The 16,356-nt window shown below is 42.6% G+C and overlaps 1 protein-coding gene across 1 annotated transcript; it reads right to left on the reverse strand.

The window, feature by feature from the left end:
- hs3st3l (heparan sulfate (glucosamine) 3-O-sulfotransferase 3-like) lies at positions 1-15,318 on the reverse strand. Its single transcript, XM_008292802.1, has 3 exons — positions 14,831-15,318; positions 1,154-1,383; positions 1-389 (listed from the first exon to the last, which is right to left on the reverse strand). Exons 1-3 carry the CDS (start codon positions 15,316-15,318, stop codon positions 1-3), a joined length of 1,107 nt encoding a protein of 368 aa, XP_008291024.1.
- Between the last annotated feature and the right edge of the window lie 1,038 nt (positions 15,319-16,356).

Below are 16,356 nucleotides of genomic sequence, written 5' to 3' on the forward strand. Positions count from 1 at the left end.
TCACTGCCATCCAAAGTCCTGCCCTGCCATCTGATAGAAGCGCTGGTTGTGTGGCTTGTAGAAATCCCTCAGTCTCTGCATCACCTCCGGGTCTATGGAGGCGTGCGTCCTCCCTTTCGTCTTCCCCAGGCAGTGAGGCTTACTGCTGCCCTCCGGCTTCTTCAGGCAGGGGAAGCCTTTCGTTTTGTTGAAGTAGAAGTGCTTGTCCGTGACAATTCTCTGGAGGCCCAGAAAGTCCTGGACTTTGCCCAGTTCTCCGGCTGGGTCTGAGATGAGCTTCTCTCCGCTGACCAGATGGATCTGAGTCCTGGGGAACCAGGCCAGCCAGCGCTCCATGTGCTGGGCATACAGGCCGATCCACAGCGGGCTCCACAGAGAGTCGATCTGACCTAGAGACAAAGTTACAGCAGAGCAAAGTTCATGATTTCTTCGAAATTTGGAGTTGACAGAATCCGCCTGCCAAAACATTATGACCACTGAAGATGAAAGCTGACTATCTCATAACAACAACAACAACTGTCATAACTCAAGGCCTGGAAAAAGGGAACAGTGTCAGAAATACAAAAGTTTTATTAGAACCAGTTCATTATGTCCAGACTACAGCAAGGTTTATGGGGTGCTCCCAGTCACCAGTGATGAGTGTCCACCAACAGTGATCTGAGGAAAGCTCAACCCTGAACCGGTGTTGGGTGAAGGGTGGAATTACTTGGACAAATCTGCACCAGGGTGACTCACAACTTACAGGATATTAAAGATGTTCAGCTAACATCTTGGAGCCATATGGCACAAGACGCCTTCACAGGTCTTGCAGACTACATGTCTAGTTGAATTGGAGCTGTTTTGGCAGCATGTGAAGGACCAACAGTAGGAGTGGTCATAATGTTTTGACACTTATTAGCAGCATTTAACCTTTAATGAAGAGTTTACAAAGCACTGTAATGTAGTTGTAAATAGATACACGTTTCTATTCATGTATTTGTTAATCACATCTTCCATTTGTGGACAAGTGGAAGTTGCTGCATGAACATACAATGAATGACAGAGGAAGATATAATTGTTAACAAACAGGTTGAGGAAGCTGAAAGCAAGCCAAGGGTCTGGTGAGTGAAAAAAGCCAAAGGAAAGCGGAGCTCAAACAACAGACTCAGTGTACCTGTAGTGCGGTTCTTGAAGGCTAGGCTCTCAAAGGGAGGGATGTCAGGAGTCTTAGAGATAATCTGTGTGTAGTCAGATATGGCTCGGGTCACGGGGTCTCGGACGACCACAATCAGCTTGACATCCTGCGACATGGCGTGGACTCGTGCTGGTGTTTCCACGGTAACAAAATACCGAGGCGTCTTCTCCATAACAATCTGTCCGTCCAGGGCTTTGGGCATCATACTTCTGGAAGTGCAGGAAAAAGAATTTTATTTTTAGCTGATATGATGTCCAGGCAGAAATAAATATAGATGAAATAGACAGATTATAGGGCAAACAACCAAAAAATACATATTTTAAGGGAGTTAAAATCGATTTGGCATATGTCTTATCTTCAGGTATCAAGCTCTTCTTTTAATTTCAGAAAAGAAACTTTATTTCATTTAGGATCTATAGTAGGTAAAATCCTAAATACAATAAACTAACATTGGTATAAAATAAAACACGATCCATCTAGAAAATAACCCATGTTTAATGGGTCACATGGACGCATACTAGATATAATGTGCTTAATCTAACTTTAAAGGATCAGTTCATCATTTTTGTACACTCTTGTCCACTTTCTGAAAGAATATCTTTCTGATACTTCAAACATGGACGCTGAGCTTAGCTGACTGGTAGCATAAAGACTCATGTTGAATGCTAAAACTTCTGCCCAACCACACCTCTAAAGATCACGAATTAACACATCTTGTGTAGCTATCTCCAGCTGTTATGCTAAGCTAAGCTAACCATTTCCTGATTCCAAATTTAACAAAACAAATGTAAGAGTGGTATCAATCTTTTCATCTAACTCTTGAAAATAATTTAAACATTTGCCTTTTCCGAAAAGATGAAGTATTAGCGATTAGCTTAGCTTTAAAACAGCTAATCATGAGTGGGTGCAGAGCTAAATTGGTTCAGGTTAAAACTACATACATGTTTTCCTGAAAAGTTGCGTAAACTGTGATTGCCCTGCCATGTCATATCAGAGCGTACAGTAATCACACCCTCTTCTGACCTCACACCCTGTTAGTCACTTCAACAAACACCATACTATGACAGCATGAGCAGTGACAGCGTGTCCATACAGTAGATCCGCAGCGATGCAGACAAACAGCCAGGTGACAGCAGCACTACACAAACACTGGAGTCTTTCATTGAATGTGCCTCGCTCTGTTCACCTCCACCTCCACGCCAGAAGCCCAGCAGATGGGACTCATTTAGAGATAAATGACTCCAGAGGCCCCACAGGACTATCCAGGGACTCAGGGACATCTGCCAACACACCTGCCACACACCTGACTGACTGACCAAACACACACACAGCCTCAGCGGCGTGGTCGCATGCAGCTCTGAGTCAGCATGCCGGCTTGGTTAAACTGCAGTTTAAAGAGCTGTATTTTGCTTTAGCCACAAATCGTCTGCACTTTCTACTGTATTTCTGATGACTGTTTTCAAATGCATTGCATACAGTTCTAGATTATCGCATGTAGTTTATTGACTGTTCTCATTGGTTACCATTTATAAAACAAAAATTCAAGCGTTCCCTAATGGAAGGTAATTGCTACTCGTTATGCATTGCTTTCATCCATGTATGAATGGTAATCACTGGTTTTCTAAAATGGCTGAAAAAAAACATTCAAATTTGGAAAAGAAAGCAGCACAGAAAAATCTAAATTGTTACTGAAATCAACATGCACATAATTTCCAGTAAATGGGCAAATAAAGGAAAAGCAGGGTTTCAGTGAATATGGGTTTATATCAGATTTGATTAGCAAAACTTGCAGATATAAACAAATATTGTTCGCTAACATTGTGTAGGTCCCCCTCATACTGTCAAAACAGCGCTGACCCATTGAGGCTGTGACTCCACAGACCTCTGAAGGTGTTTTGTGGTATCAGGTGGTAAGTCCTAAGCTGTGAAGGAGGGCCTCCATGGATCAGACGTCTTTTTACAGCACATCCAACAGATGCTCGATCAAACAGAGTTTTGGGAAATTTGGAGGTCAATACCTTTATCTCTTTGTCATGTTCCTCAAACCAAGGTCTACACTGGACCTGATCCAGTCTTCAGTGTTGTAGCCAGACAATAATGTTCCTTCGATAGGGCTTACATGATCCACAATAACGTTTAGGCAGTTGGTAGGTGTCAAGGTAGAATCAACATGAATACAAGGTGTCGCAGCAGATTTTTGCTCAGATTCCCGCTTTCTTCCCACAGTGCGTCCTGCTGCCATCTCTTGCACGGTAAACGACACACAAAAACACAACCGTCCACATGATGGAAAATAAAATGTGACTCATCAGAGCATGCTGCCCTCTTCAACTGCTACCAGTTCTGGCCCTTGTGCCCACTGTAGGAACTTTTGGCGGAGAACGAGGGTCAACATGGGCACTCTGACCAGTCAGCCAGCTGTGATGCATCATAGCAGCATTGGGATTTTTATCAGTTACAGTTAATCTTCTGTGGGATCAGAGCATGCAGGCCAGCCTTCGCTTCCCACATGCATCAGTGAGTCTTGGAAGAACAGGACCCTGGTGCTGGTTCACCAGTTGTCCTTCCTTGGACAACTTTTGGTAGATTCTAACCAGTGCATTCCAGGAACACCTCACAAGACTTATGATTTTGGAGATGCTCTGACCCAGTCATGTGGCCATCACAATTTGTCCCATGTTAAAGTTGTTCCAATCTTTATGTTGCCCATTTTTCTTACATCAAACACATCAGCTTCAAGGAAGTTAGTGTTTACTTGCTGCCTTTCCAGGTGAAAGTGTAATGAGATGATCAATGCCATTCACCTCACCTGTCAGCAGTTTTAATGTTGTGTCTAAACATAGACTGTATAACAGATGGACGTAGCTACCGTGACATCACCCGTTGTTTTCTGCACTGAGAAAATGAAGCCAGGGTTTTGCTACTTCCTGGTTGACATCTTGGATTTTTGGAGCCAGCGACGCAAAAATCGTCGAGGGGGGCGGAGCCATAGGAGCAGCGATTGGTCAGACGGATTGAGAGGCAGGCCCTCTCTGCCCGCCCACATTTACCGCCTTCTGCTGGCTTCGTCTGTATCGTCGCAAGCCAGCCACACCCCTTGCCCCGCAAAATTTTGAAGATTTTTTAAAAATTCAGTATTGGTTTATTTTCACATTGGCCACCTGATGTCTGAATTTGACTATGAAAACTAATAAGAAAAAAATCCTGAGCTGTAGGAATGCAGTATTTCGTGATCTGTGATCACTTCTTTGCCAATTCAAGTCTATGGGAGCCAGGGCTTTTTGGAGCCAGCAGCTAGCGGACGTAGGTTTTTGACACTTCCAGGTTGCCTTCATTTTTCAGGGCTGGTTGCTACTAAAAACTAAATTATTAATGATACTAACTATTACTGCATTAGTATAGTATAGTATAGTATAGTGATGCTGCAAATGTCATCATATTGCATTTAACGCTGCAGTAATCGATTCAATTTTTTCAGTTTGTGTTTTTGCTGCTTTTGTTGTTTATTTGTTTTGGCCCCTTGTGAGGATTGAAGCAATCTGTAGACAAATAATTAAGATATCAAAGTTGTTTCAGCTAAACAACCAAACTTTAAACTAGCATTAACATGGGGTTTTGTTCACGCCCTCTCAAAATGTCATCTAGTGTTCACTTTGCTTTTAGCTCTGCTTTTGGGCTCTACCAACAACTAGGATAATAAATATCCCACTATATCTACCAGCTGGTTGCTAACTTTGCCTTTCTGATGTTTAGCGTTTTCACTGAAAACAAGGTTGATGAAGGAGTGACACTGAACCATAACCGTAAAAACGACTGCAATAAAACCACAACAAGGAGCTGAACGACACTTAAGTGTTTCACAGAGCTGACGGGAGCAGAGTTTAGAGTTAACTCGTTGTCTTCTGATCCATCGTTAATATAAAAATATGAACGAGTGCAGCTTTAAACTGTTTCCTGTCACTATCATTGTGTTATGTGAGGTTTTGGTTCTGAAGTTGTCGTCTCTGTCATAATGAGAAAAGCCACCAGTGAGTATCAAGGTGCCTTTGTTTGATTTTTTTATGCGGTCTCCTATTTTAGGGATGTATCACAAAACAGAGAGTCAATAAAAAAGGTTCCCTCGGAGTTATAAATGGGACCTTAATAAATGAAGGACAAACTGAGACAGACCAGAGGGGACACACACTCACACAGCTGATGAAAGCGAGGACAGGATGCTGTGACTGTCCTCTGGTATCAGCTCAGGTTTCAGATGCGCCTGCAACACAACCTCCTGTCAATACAAGCTGCCCCCTACCCCCAAACCAGCCCCACTTCTCTAAATCTGACAAACACACACACGCACACACACACACAGCGACTTCATTTGATCTATTCAGTGTGAGGCAGTGCTCACCACCACTTAGCCTGAAGACTTCCCTTTTAACTCCAATACCCCGAGCAGGAGGAGCGCCACACAGTCTGTTACATACACACACACAAACACACACACATGCATGGAGGCATGTGACCATGGCTGCACACACACACACACACATGCTGCAAAACACAAACATACACTCATTATTCACTCATTAGTCGTGCATTTGCTACCATGCTACCAATGTCCCAGTGGACCCATTTCTCACAGTCTAACACACACACACACGTATATAAAATGACACATTTTAAGGAAAAAAAGAAAAACAACACCCATACAAACGCTCTGAAGACATAAAGGGTGGGTGTGGTGGATTTTTACCAGACCCTTTAAAATCTGTGTGTGTGTGTGTGTGTGTCTCAGAGCATTTGCTAGAGTGTTTTAAATGAAAGGGGTGGGTGACTGATGAAGGAATGATGGGAGTGGATACAAACGCGCCTCCATTAGCAATCTGCTTGTGAATAGCCAAGAGCCAAGAGTCCCATACCATTACCTAAGCACAAAGAGCTAATTACTGCCCCTAAGAGCACCATCAAAAGAAAAGATCTATGATAAATATGCTTCGAATATGAGCTTAGCACAGACGCACTAATTGACAGACAAAATAGCTGTTAGTTTTTCTAATAACTAAATATGGCGTTGTCCCACTTTTGGCAGAGGAAACTTTGTGATCCTGAGGATGCGCATCTGTGACTTCAGTTCCATTTATGCCTGAATAAATGAGGACTGACGGTAAAGTTATGCAACGTTTTCTGAGAATTCGAAACAATGTCAGCGGCTGAGGGAAAGCTCAGTGGGCAAAGCCACAGAACAGTCATTTAGCTGATATTTTTCAGGAGCACAGGATACATCATCATTTTTATCTTCAGATCCATTTTCTGTTTTTTTTAAATTATTGCTCCCTTGTGGTGTAATGTTTTCACGTTCATTTAGAGCAGTTGGCTGGCTTTGGCCACTTTTGGAAAATGAACGGAGGCCAGAGGTTCGTTAATAAATAAACAGTAATATTTATCAGATAAACTGAGCACACATTAAAAGGTTTTCTGTGAAATTATTCATTTCAAAGCAGCTCACCTACCTGGCCTAGCAGCAAGAGGACATTATATAAACATTTACTAACAGAAGGCATAAAAATGTGAATCAGAAGACGGTTAGCGGATTTGATGAGCCGTGAGATGAATATCACTGAACTAGAGGATATTATAGTTATTCAACACCATACCTGACTCACACACAGGTAAATATGAGACTTTTAAGGTACACTTTATCGTGTGACGGACTCTTTGACAGTGTAACATAAACTGCATGAACATTTTTGTTTTTGCAACCTTGTAACATTTGAAAGATTTTAGCAGTTGTCAAACCGATCGTCAGTAATTTTGTGCATGTAGTTAGCTCTACTTTTCATTAGTCCTGATTTTCAAGTTTAAAATAACAATAAGAATAAATAATTAAATGAATTGTGTGTAAATTAGTTTATTCCAGTCACGACTGCTCATGATGAAAAATAGGGGGAAAAAAATGAATGGAAAAATGAATAATTAAACTTTGCACCCTAAGCTTCACAAAATTACAGGAATGAAACAGAAAACGAATAAATGTCGATAAACAGACTTACAATTTAAAATTTTTGAACGGCCTGACAATCATCGCGTATGAAAGTTTGCTTCAGCATTACAGTAACAGCAGTCTAAACATGTGAAGAGCACGCCAAGTCACTTTGTGTGTCATCAGAATGCATTTTTCTGCATTTCTGCATGTCAGTGCACATCACTGACTTGCATCAAATGACCCCCTCCCTCTGATATTAACCCTTTATCCTTCCATATGTGATTTTACCGCATATAATGACAAGCACCAGTGAGTTTCTCTGGTCGTCTGCAAAAACATGATAGGATCCATGGAAGAGAATCTGCTCACTATGTAGATATAAAGGGCTAACTCTGAGCCCAATGATTGAAAGACAGATCGTTATACACCAGTGACGACATAATTATGAATATTATGATCTGTTTCTACTAACAGATACATTAAATGCTACACACTGGTCCCATAATGGTAGAAAGCCCATTAATGAGTTATGGAAGCTGTTGGGACGGTGTTGTCATTTCCAAATAAAGCTTCATGTTTTCTCTAATGAATAAAAATATTCTTCGCTTTCTCCATTTCCACACACTGACTTCATATGAAGATGGACAGCATTGTGCCAAACAGCAGAGTGGAACACCACGCCATCATGGCTAAAGGACAAAGGCACTGAGGTGAAGCACAAATCAAAGCCACTTGATATATTAAAGCCCTGTTTAATACCTTTGCTGTTTAGCCAGTTGGAGCGAGAGGTCAGTGCAGGATCTTCTCCTTTTGCCACAGTAGTGACTCCTACTGGATGGCTCAGGTTTCTGCACAGCAGGGGAGCAGAATGGGGGTAAGGGGGGAGTATTAACCTCCCGTGTGTTGGAGCCAAACACTGGCAGGTGAATAGAACCGGCTGGAGACACCATGTGTTACAGAGGAAATCCCCCCAAAAAAGATGGAAGAATTAATTGGCAGTTTAAACCCCCTGTTTTAGCTACATCCTTATACTGCTCATTTACTATTGAGTGTGAGATCAAACATCCAGTATGATGAACACAGGGATTATCCAGCAGCTTATAATAAGCCTCCGTTTGCCTTTGAGGAACCTCTCTTTTGTCATCCATTTTCCAATGTTTCAGCACACCTCCCTGGTGAATAACCTCAGGCCAGCCAAGGCCACTGGCTATTGATCCTATGGGGGCTTAGGATAAATACATGTAGGTGGGTGTGGACAGTGTACAAGCAGGAACAGTGGGGATTACACGTATTAGGATGAGTGCAGTATGATAGGTTGTGTACGAAGCGAGGAGGTGCTGCTGTAAATGTAAGGAGACTGAGAATGGTAATACAGCACTGGGCCTCAGCTGGGGCCAAGAGTGGCAGGTGGAGACTGGGGGAGCCAGGACCCTCTGGAGCCCCATCAGTAGCATGCTGTGTCATGTGATGTGTGTTGTGTGTGTGTGTGTCTTAACAAATGTGAAGCAATTGCATTGTTCATCACATGTATAGCGGGAAATATGCAGCAAGGAATTGGGGGATTTGAGGGTGTGCTGGATCAAAGATGTAAAATCTGGCCTGTTTGTCTTTGATGTTTTGATCGACGGAGGAAACAATAGCTAATCAAAGAGAAGCAGCACATTGACCGTGTTCATTATCTACACCTGACTGCTCATTTAGGAGTCATATATGAGATTTGGGTGCATATTTGTGTATTCGTACGCATACATGAGCGTGTTATTGGGGGACCACTCATCCATTTCCTCTGTATGTGGGGACCATTAAGGGGTTGGTCCATTGTGGCTGTGCCCTGTCCACTTCCAGGAGACATCCATCATAGAGGGGCCCCGGACCCCCCTGTCTTTGCTTTCCAAGCCCCAGGGGAGGGCTTTAATGAGGGCCAGATCGCCCCACCCGTCTGGGCCTTATGGTGATCACCTCCAGTACAGTACGGGGACAGGACAGACCACACCTGAACCCCAAACAAAACCCAGCACGGCACCACAAACCAAACCTGCTCCTATGGCTTTAATTACTCAACACAACACCGTGACATTGCACAACACAAAAATGTGCCAAAAATACAGGAAATATAAAATCACTCACTTCTTCTCCTGCAGATCAACAAATCTGATTCATCAGAAAATCCGCCTTTCGTGTTCGCTGCTAATTCCCGCCCACTGAATCCTGCTGAACATCGAATGTTTTGGCAGCCATTCTTTTGTGATTTGCATGGCAATTATACTCCATTGTACAAACACAAAAACACAAGTAGCACCATGTGCTGTGTCATTGCAGGACAAAGCCACCAATGTATGGGTATGAATTTAAAAGCCACCCTTAACGAGTTCAATATGAATTGCAAATGAATCGGCCCCATCAGAGCAGCTGACTCTGAAAAGAAAGAGTAAATTCAGCCCTCCATTCTTGTCATTGTGTGCTCTGAGAGAAGTGCTGTTGCAGCATTAATTCCAAAAAGCCAATATCCTAAGAGTTAGAATTTAATTTACAAAATATTGATTCCTTTGAAAAAAAAAAAAAACTATTTCATAAAATCCATCCAGAGACATAAAGTTTGGGGACTTACCAACATGTCTATGAGTGTGCTAACTTTGGAGATTCTCTCCTTACAACCAAACATTGTTGAATTACATGAAACTCTGCAGAAAGTGGTTCTAACAGGATCAGAAAGACTTGGGCCACATGGAGAAGCAGACAATATATACTCAAAACCAGCAAAATGCTGAACAAAACTCTAGCTACAGCAATTTTTCAGCTCATGACTAACCTTTGGCTAATGCTAACTGGAGAGGAGGGTAAAAATATTGTTAAAATATATTTGGTAGAATGGAAGATTTTGTACAGGACAAATAACAGCCAAAAAATCCGAATGACTAAATTAAGTCAAAGAGACAATTGTGCTTTTTAAATGAAACAAAAAGCAATGAAACTGCTGGATCTGGGCTAATGCTAATGGAAGCTGTGCAGATTAGCTTGTTGCTTCATTTACTACGATCAGTGGTAGCGTGGGTTCTAGTTTTTTCAAAATAAATCTACATTATCTGTTTTTCAAAGCATATTTTTATGCACATTTTGAAGGATTCTATTAGAAGAGGTTAAAGGAAATGGCAAGTAATTCTAAGAAACCCTAATTTCACCATTTTTGGGGGTTTTTTTTGCTCACTTAAGAAGGTTCTTAACAGCTTTTAACACAACATAATAATGGCATATTTTCAGATGGAAATGCTTTTTAAACACATTTGAACCAAACAAACACATGACTGATCAGCTGTTTTCCAGACAACATGAAACATGGCCAACAGCCGCTAACACAAAAGAATAATTAGAGCATTCTCTAGTAAAAACAATTCCTGAAGACTCTCCATTTTTCGCTCATAGATGGCTAAAGTTTTGTTTGTGTCTTCATAATTTTTATTTAGATTTTTTTTTAGCAAATGGAAAACAATCTGTTTTGTTTCTGACTTCTTTGTTGATTACAGTCAGGCAAAGAAAAGTCTGTACCGCCACCTTCTGACAACAGTACAACAGTCAGTTTATTCATTTTAAAGCAATTAGTGGAAGACTTTTCCACCATATTTGTTTATTTCTTTTCTCAACATATAAAAAGAAATGATGAAAACTATATGAAAACATGCCTAGTGGTGTGTTTGTTAATGAACTCATTCGTTATTTATCATTTTTAGCTCTATTTCTCTTTAGCATTAATCAATTAGCACAACATCATGAATGTCATACAAGCTTAAAGGCCTTTTACAAAAGGTTTTTCAAAGAATGACATTTTAAAAAGTCACTTGGACACTGGAGTCTTTAATAAATAGACTGTTTTAAAAAAAATAGTATGTTTTAAAGTACAAACAGTTTTACGTTAGCATCAGCAAGCTACATGTCAATGTTGTTTTAGCCTCCAAACACAAAGCTTTTGCCTGCTTCTTCTTTTATTTTGAAACATGCCTTTTCCTTTGTCTTTTCTCTTTTTTTGGGACTTCTTGGAAGGAACTGAAAATGTAACCTCTCCGGTTAAAGCTGTGCCAGTAATTTAGAGTCAATAATATATTGATAAATCTCACTGTAGCTCAAGAACAAAATACAACCAGCCTGGCTGTCTGGAGGACAAAACAGTCCCCAGACTGTGACAGAAGCTGCAGAAGAAGTCAGCTATTACACACACACACACACACACACACACACACACACACACACAGGCCAGCTCTGATGACAGTCCCCCGGGTTGAAGCAAAGGTCAGCAGAGATGTGTGAGGTTGCGGTAACACTGACTTCACCCTTAACCTCCAGCTCACCCAAGCCTTATCTCGTCTCCTTCCATTTTATCTGTCTTTTTTTTTTTTTTTTTCCACCGCTGGCCTGTCATGCCATCTTTCAGCAAGAAACCATCATGAGTGAGATGTGAATTTCCAGCTGAGCAATTTTAATGGATTCCTCCAGAGCTGCACGGAGAGAAAAAGCTGTGAGTGTAACATGACCCCTGTGCGCCTATGAGGGAGAGGGGGGAGAGTTATGCCAATGTAGGATAAAGCTTCCTGCTAATTGTAACAGAAGCCGAGCTGACCAACGCTAACCGCTCTAATGCTGGAGTCAACCCAAGGTCAGAGCGAGGAGATAGCGCTATCGATCCCAGACAGCGCAGTGAGGAGGAAACTTCCAGTGCATCTTGAGGCTCATGGCAGCGCTCTTCCAGATCCAATCTCCGCTCCAAACACCATTAGTGGATCTTTGTCAGGGGCTCTGATCTCAATTGCCCTGCTGAAGCTAAATGTTATTCTACTCTCGAACAGAGAAAGAGTGATTCTGTGGAAGATATACTGCGGCTCATGCTCTTCACTTTGAAGCGATAGGGGTCTAAACTAAAACGCATCCGCACACAGATGTCATGTCGAGCCACTGAGCCTCCGCTTGCTGATATGAAACTTGCACTTTTGCCTTCGAGAATCATTCTGGTTCATTACGACCTGGGTCTTACTTTATGCTCTTGGCCATAACTCATATGAGTAACACTGGAATTGGACTACGTGGCACGGAACACAAAGAGTCAGACAGGTTGGCTAGACTTGTTTGGAAAAGAACATGAGGGCAAACAGGAGCCAGATAATTGTCATGTAAATTTAAATCAAAGTTTTGAAAAGCAGCTTCAGGCTCTGAACTGACTTCTTACAAGCGAATAAACAAGACTGTGCATCTTTAAAGTGGGCTGGTATAGGCCACATTATGCATGGCCATAATAAACTGATTTTAAAAAGCTGGAAACTAATTCAGTTGTATCCTAATTGTTAAAAAAAACTCTTAGAGATTAGTGAGACGTTTTCAGGAATTGTATTCATTCAGGCAAGTTGTAATGATTCTTTCACATCAGCATGTGTTGGCCCTGTTCATGCTGTCCACAGGTGAAGACAACAAAGCAGTTAATCAGTCATTTAAGCTGAATGTTCACAAAGTTGGAGCTTTGTTGGAGCAAAGTTGGAGTTTTTTCATCTTTAATTAACTTAAAGCATCAAAACCCACTTCAAGCAATATTTTAAAGAGTATCTGTTTATGAATTTTGCTGTTTCTTTTAACCTTTTCTATGCAGTACTTTAAAATGTGCATATAGACATGTTATAGAATCAGCTAGCAAAAACATTCATGTTGTCTGAAGGCGAAGACAATGAAAGAAGTGGAAACATCTGATGAGTCATCTGATGTCATATCCAATATGAGCGTTGACCATTTTTCGAGAGAACAAACTTTTTGCGAAGAGTAACTTACAATACTTCAAAATGCGCGTGGAAAATTCATAATAGAGACACTGCTTATGTCTGTTGAAACCAGCAACGGACTTTGCTACAGACATAAATGATGAAAAGTCATACCACTATATAAGAGTCTAATTAATTCAGCCAACAAGTTATTTATGGAAGCACAGCTGTAGTTGGTAGAGGTTACAAGCATCTCATTAGCCTGCTAGCATTAGCTCAGCCGGTCACTTCGTACAGTTTGTTAAGAGTCTCCCATCATAGTTCAGCTCTGGTTCAGCTTTGATTTGGTTTTTCTTCCACAGGAGGTGGTTTGGTCATCTGGTTGTTTTGTCCTGTGTTGATTTTGTCATATGTTCCAGTACCTCTATCACAACTGAAAACATTAACGTTGTTGTAATTCTGCTTTTACAAATATTCTCCTGCTTGATAAAGATTTTTTTTACATATACAAAAGTTGAAAATAATTTTCCACCTTTTTTTATTCCCCAAAACATCAGAAACAAAGACACACGTGTGATTTGTCGGTCTGTGTACTGTGGGTGTGCACTGTTTGTTATGAACTAGTGTGAACACATCATTAACTCCCAACGTAAAGTGACCTGGAGTCAGAGGTCAATTGACAGAGCTGACAGTGATGTCAAGTGGCTCGACATGCAGCGAGGCCCATCTGGTCCGAGGGGAGGACGTGACAATCTGCTGTCACATGCACATCATCGAGTGTCACACACAAACACACACACACACACACACAGAGCAGAACGCTGGCAGACACAAGAGGCGGCAGCGGCTTTTCCACTACTTCCTGATTATCTACATTTTCTCCCTCTATTTACATCCCACAGCTCTGACGTGGGTGATTTGCGTTTCTGTGTGTGTGAGGTCACATCAACGTAAAAGCAGGACCCAGGAAGCAGATATCCATCCTTTCACTTTATCTCTGTCATAGGTTAAATTGTGGCTGACATGCCAAACAGGCTGGTAGAGCTGAGCCAATACTGTACTGTAAGCTGGTTAACTGCAGGCCGCACAGTCCCGATTTGGATGCATTTTTAATCTGTCATATTTGGAGCAGTTTGTGGGTCTATAGGTGCAGGAACTTACACGAGGCACCATTAGAACAAGAAAAAGGAAAGCAGAATTAACTTGAAACATGTGAAATCCAGCATCGACTGAATGACTCCGAATGACTCCAATCAGAACTGGTTCCTCTAAACCTCCTAAATGTGTGTCTGTTGTCTGAGTATTTCCAAGTTTTCATGAAACAGGCCGAGAACAGAGCCACATGACAACAGTAACATCTGGTTCCGGCTCCAGAGATGATTACTCTGCTGCTCTGTGAGAACTCTTGCGCTCTCCCTCCATACTGTACACACACACACACACACACACAAACACACACATACACACACTGCAGGCACACACATGTACGCATGCACAGATTGTCATAGCCAGATGGCACAGTCTCTTTGACTGTCACCTAAACCTCTGTGGAATAGCTGTGGGTATGTTGGGGTATGCAAACACCACAAAGAGATTCGTGTCTTCAAGCAAAGGCTGGAGGTTCCTCATTTGTTTGATTGTAATAAAAAAAAAACTTCGTATTGCACAAAGTCTATTGTCTAAATTAAAAGAAGAGTCACCGAATCACTCAGGTTTCAACTGAGCTTTCAGTGGCACGTTGTGATTTTTATTTATTTATTTAAATCCGGGGGGGGAAAGTGAGAAAATGTATAATTTTCTAACCAAAAATTGTACATTTTAGCCAGAGTAAGACATATTCTCTTTTAAATACAGTCAATCTAGTTTTTAAAAGAAAAAGCAATCTCTTTTGAACACTCAGTCGTAAATTCATCGCTGCTTCTAAGTTGGATTCCTTGCGTAATGTGTGCGTACCTGTACCAGTCCAATCCCCGTGCGTAATGCCGGTCGAAGAAGTGCGGCTCGGATCCCAGGGCGCGGATGTCCGGATGGAGCCGCAGAAACTCCAGCAGAGCCCTGGTGCCTCCCTTTTTAACCCCTATGATGAGAGCCTGGGGTAACCTCCGGGTGGCTGTCCACTCCTTCCCGGAGCTGTTCGCCTCCAGCCCGGGAGGACCGCTGCTGAGCGCGACCTCTCCAGCCGCGGTGGCACCCTCCTTGGCAGCGCCGGTTCCGTTCCTCTCGTACGGCCATCCTGACCCAGACACGAGGAACTCGCGCGCGGGTGGCTTGATTTCAGAGTTTTCTGTCAATTCCGACTCGCAGCATCCAGTGAGGAGATACACCAAGGAGAAGCACAGGATGCTCAGAGAGGATGCGATGGTGAGCCGGTGGAAGAGGCGCCGCAGGTCCGCGCTCGGATGGTGGTGGGGATGATGGTTGTGGTGGTGAAAAGCTGCCATCCCTCAGAGATCCATGCGGGATAAGGGGCCATTCTACCACAAGTTCAGCTCACATCCTAACGCCGTGAACATCCCGCTAACTCCTGGAGAGTCTCAGTCAGCGAGCTTCACCTGCTCTCCTGCTTCATGTTGCGCGTCCGGAGCGCACTGAACAGCCCCCCTCCGGCCCGAACCAGCTAATCAGTCAGCGTCAGTGAATCAGTGGAACTAGTTTTTGCGTGACATCCAGGCTGTGCGTCCACTTACGCGCCCATCCGAGCACCGTGGGGAGAAGAATAAAGCTCTAATATCCGAGCTGCTCTACTGCGGGGATCTCGCTCTCTCTCTCTCTCTCTCTCTCTCTCTCTTTCCACTCCACGGGATTACTCTGCCTCTCTCCACCACAGCTCATCTCAGACCCAGGGATCTCTCTCCCTCTCTCTGTGTCTCCCTGTCTCTCCTCAGATACCTTTGATTGGAGGGTCATGGCCTGAGGCGCGTTTAATTCCAGTATTATTTATTGGGGGGGCCCTGGATAGACTATGGAGCACAGACCACCTCACATGTGCCATTATCCCTCCTGTCTACTGTGATTGAGTGCTTTACATTCTGTCATATATTCTTCTGCATCCTCTATGAGCCCACTCTTTCTGATAGCCTCACAAATACCAGTACACCTCTCAAAATACTCTGATCAGAGGATCAATACGTAAACAAGTATTGGTGCCATTTGGATTTGGGTTTATCACACGCAGCTGACACTCTAAGACCTATGGCTTAATTGGCTTAGTGGTTAGACAGCATTAGACTAGGAAGGGCAGCTGCCAATAGTGGGCTGATCCTGACCCCAAATGCCAGTCTGTATGAACCCACATTCAGCGAGTCATTCAAAAAATGCCTTCAAAAGGAATCCACACCATGATAAGCAGTGATTCTACTACTCCTCGGATGGGGCTTTCATTAGAGATGCTTCATTTTTAAACAAGTGACAAAACATTTTAAAAGAAACAAGTTACAGATTTTGATCCAAGACGTGGTTCTCACTTCATTTATCACTTG

Source organism: Stegastes partitus, unplaced genomic scaffold (assembly GCF_000690725.1).
Source record: "Stegastes partitus isolate 25-593 unplaced genomic scaffold, Stegastes_partitus-1.0.2 Scaffold834, whole genome shotgun sequence".
Lineage (NCBI taxonomy): Eukaryota > Metazoa > Chordata > Actinopteri > Pomacentridae > Stegastes > Stegastes partitus.